At 36.2% G+C, this 3,306-nt stretch overlaps 1 protein-coding gene across 1 annotated transcript; it reads right to left on the reverse strand.

The window, feature by feature from the left end:
- Positions 1 to 387: 387 nt before the first annotated feature.
- On the reverse strand, positions 388 to 2,066 carry LOC128738888 (DNA repair protein RAD51 homolog A). Its single transcript, XM_053834355.1, has 3 exons — positions 1,857 to 2,066; positions 1,492 to 1,798; positions 388 to 1,426 (listed from the first exon to the last, which is right to left on the reverse strand). The coding sequence occupies exons 1-3, from the start codon at positions 1,968 to 1,970 to the stop codon at positions 801 to 803; spliced, it is 1,047 nt and encodes a 348-aa protein (XP_053690330.1). The 5' UTR covers positions 1,971 to 2,066; the 3' UTR covers positions 388 to 800.
- Positions 2,067 to 3,306: the final 1,240 nt, after the last annotated feature.

The following is a 3,306-nucleotide window of genomic DNA, read 5'->3' on the forward strand; positions in this document are numbered from 1 at the left end:
ACAAACTGTGTCTTTGGGACGGCAAGCTACTTAAGTAGGTAGGTAATGATTGATTGCCCGTTTTACCGTTGAACTACGTTTTTGTTCAATATGTTGGTAAAAGTGGTTACGTTTTACACGATTATTACTCAGTCATTCCTCAAGACGTTTTAAAGATATTGGCGTCAGCCGATCAGAATTTTTTCCTTTAAAATTGTTTTATCTGGAGAAGATAAATAAATTTTCGGTAAACTGCTGAAAAATGAATTCGGGAAAAAATATAATAAATTAACCAATCACACGCAAGCACACTTGTGCTTTCCAGACAATTGAAACTAAGATAGGTAATTTAATATCTTGACTGCAAATAGTCTTGTAAAAGTGGGTGAATGATTTTTTGATGGTATAACAAGTTATTTTTTATTTATTAGCAACCTGATGACAAGTATCAGTCTATTTTGTTATAATAGAGGTACTTTACCGTAACTAATTAAATTTAAACTGGCCGTTTTAGATAAAATGAAAAATATATCCCTAATAGCGAAATAGAATGTTCGAAACCCCTCTATTAGTGAAGAAATCCATTACATTCTTTCAAAGAAGGATTCTCAAAATGAAACGCTCATTTAAACAAGAGAAAATTGTGATTTAAAGACTAGTGAGTGATATGTAGGGATTGAGCTTTCATTTGGTCACTGCAATATACAGACACATAATGTAGAAAACAGTTGCTGATTAGATTCCCTCGAATGAAATTTAAGCTACTGAATGCTTCTTCTTAGACTAAAATCTAAACTCAACAAATGCTTAACGCCGGAGAACTACTCCTTTACATCACCAACACCATCCGCATTAATGGCGTACATGGCTTCACTTTCTGGCAAACATGGTGAATCGTATATTTTGCATACGCGGGTGTCCCCTCGGCCCTTCCGCAAGTACAGCCTAGTTGTTGAGGCATGTGCAATAATATGTCCCCCGATCGGTTTCTTCGGGTCTGGATTGAACATTGCAGAAGCGTCCACTTGGGCCACCACCTGGTTCGTGATTACCACGGCTACACCGAATTCGTCGGCCAGCCGTAGCAACATTCGTAGAAATTTACCCAAGCTAACCTGTCGCGCATTCAATTCTCCGCGTCCACTGTAATCCGTGCGAAAAAGAGCCGTTGCACTATCTACGATGAGCAAGGCGTATCGGGATTCGGCCATCATTGCCGATGCTTGCACTAGAAGCTGCATTTGATGATCGGAATTGTAAGCTCTGGCGTACGCAACGTTGTCCAATACATCTGCTCCCACTAGCTTATATCGTTCAGCAACGGCTAATAAACGTTCTGGCCGAAACGTGCCTTCGGTGTCAATATAAAGACATTTTCCCTCGCCACCGTTTTGACTCACCGGCAATTGACAAGTAACGGCCAACGTATGACAGAGCTGTGTTTTACCTAAAAGTATTCATAATATGTAATGCAAATTCGTACATCGACAATATAAGCCATATATAACAAACCGGTTCGAAATTCGCCGAATAGCTCTGTAATACTTCCAGTTTCTATGCCTCCACCTAGCAGTTTATCCAGCTCCTTAGAACCAGTGGTTAACTGTATTATTTCAGAGCGCTTTTGATGATAATCGGTAGCCGTTGTAAATCCCATTGGTACAAGCTTCGTTGCTTCCAATAGAATTTTATCAGCCTTTGCTTCAGAAATGCCTTTAATAGCGAGCAGTTGCTTTTTAGGAGCAAACGCAACGGCTTCAACCGTATGAAACCCTGCTTCGGCCAGTTTTCTAATATCTTGGGCAGTAATACCATTAACCTTCAATTCCAATTGAATATGTTTGAAAAACACAATTTGAATTTTAATAACCGATTACCTCTAATTTGCCAATTAGTATTGGCCCATAGTTATCCTCATCCTGTTCTTCAGTTACTGCTGAAGTCTCTGCTTTATTTTGTTTTGTTGTACTTTTTTCTTTTTGCTGTGCCATTTTTTGCTAGCTTAATAAGAATATAACCATGAGTTTTACGGGTCTTACGTTAAAACTATTAAACTAAAGTGAAAATATTTAATATTCGAAATTAGACAAAGGACAACAGTAACAGGAAGAATCTTGTTCTTGTTTAGCGCGCTGTATCTGTCACTTTTTTTTGTTTATCTTTATAGATTCTTTGCTTTACGTCAGAGATGCCAGAAAATTTTATAAATTGTGGCATTGCTCGAATAGGAAAGTAAACAAACTGCTCGAAAAAATATTGCGCTCTTCGCACTCAATTGGACTGCACAGTTATAAAGTGCAACCTTCAAAACTGTGATGAAAAGTGTGTTACTGATAAATATCGCTAGTAATCTTATATCGATAACACCATCAAACTTTATCGTCACGGAAGAATATCGAAAATTGGAGGGTTTAAAGTGAAATCTCGCGTCACTTTTGATTTCGTCCAATGTAACAATTCCACCATATTGAGAAAAACGAGATCGAAGTTCTTCGAATTGAATTTTAAATTGTTTCAAAATGAAATAATTTTCAGTCATTCACTCAACGTGGTTGATGAATAATAACATTCAATATTTAACGGAGATTTTAAAAATCTAATTAAAACTAAGCAGTTTTGGTTTATTATGGAAAAAGTTACATTGGACTGTTTACCATCTCATGTTGTACTTTGGACGGTTTTATTTTTCCAGGCTATTGCACATAAATTAAGCGAAATCATCGTAAAATACGTGCGTTGCCGTGCTACGCTATTTTCGAGGTTATTTTTCAATATTAGACCGCTTGTTTCACTCAAAATGCATAAAAAATGCGAAAAAAAACTTTCACTTGCTAAACGTCCAATGTACAGATTGGGTTTGTTTTGATTTTTTTTTGCACTTTGGACATCAGATGAGAACGACCGAAGTAACAGTCAGTCATTCGTAATTCGAATGTGCACATTGGACATTTTGATAATGCTAATTTTTTCACCTCAAAATAATTCTATTTGGGCAGGTGTTTTTGTATAACATAGAGTTTAAAAAGAGCAATAATTTGTTGTGATAAACCGGATTTGTTTACATTTGTTACATTGGACGAAATGAAAAGTGACGCGAGAAATCTTCTTCTTGGCTTGTTATTATTTTAACATTTTTGTTCTATTTCTTACGTATTTTTGCTTATACTGTCATGTTATCGTTATTAATTATTAACGATAAGAAAACTTTATCAATAATCGTTATAGATTTTGATCGGTATTTCCCATCATTGCAACTCTCCCATCTTAGCTGACATTTGATTTAGCAGTGGCGTCAGTACCAGTTGTAGGAAAAACAAATAGTATTGC

Source organism: Sabethes cyaneus, chromosome 1 (assembly GCF_943734655.1).
Source record: "Sabethes cyaneus chromosome 1, idSabCyanKW18_F2, whole genome shotgun sequence".
NCBI lineage: Eukaryota > Metazoa > Arthropoda > Insecta > Diptera > Culicidae > Sabethes > Sabethes cyaneus.

Excerpts from the sequence above, each read along its gene's own strand:
- LOC128738888 (XM_053834355.1), bottom strand. The coding sequence starts at position 1,970 with ATGGCACAGCAAAAAGAAAAAAGTACAACAAAACAAAATAAAGCAGAG. Across the intron at positions 1,799-1,856 it reads TACTAATTGGCAAATTAGAG|GTTAATGGTATTACTGCCCA; the intron begins GTAATCGGTTAT and ends TTGGAATTGAAG. Across the intron at positions 1,427-1,491 it reads ATTCGGCGAATTTCGAACCG|GTAAAACACAGCTCTGTCAT; the intron begins GTTTGTTATATA and ends GAATACTTTTAG.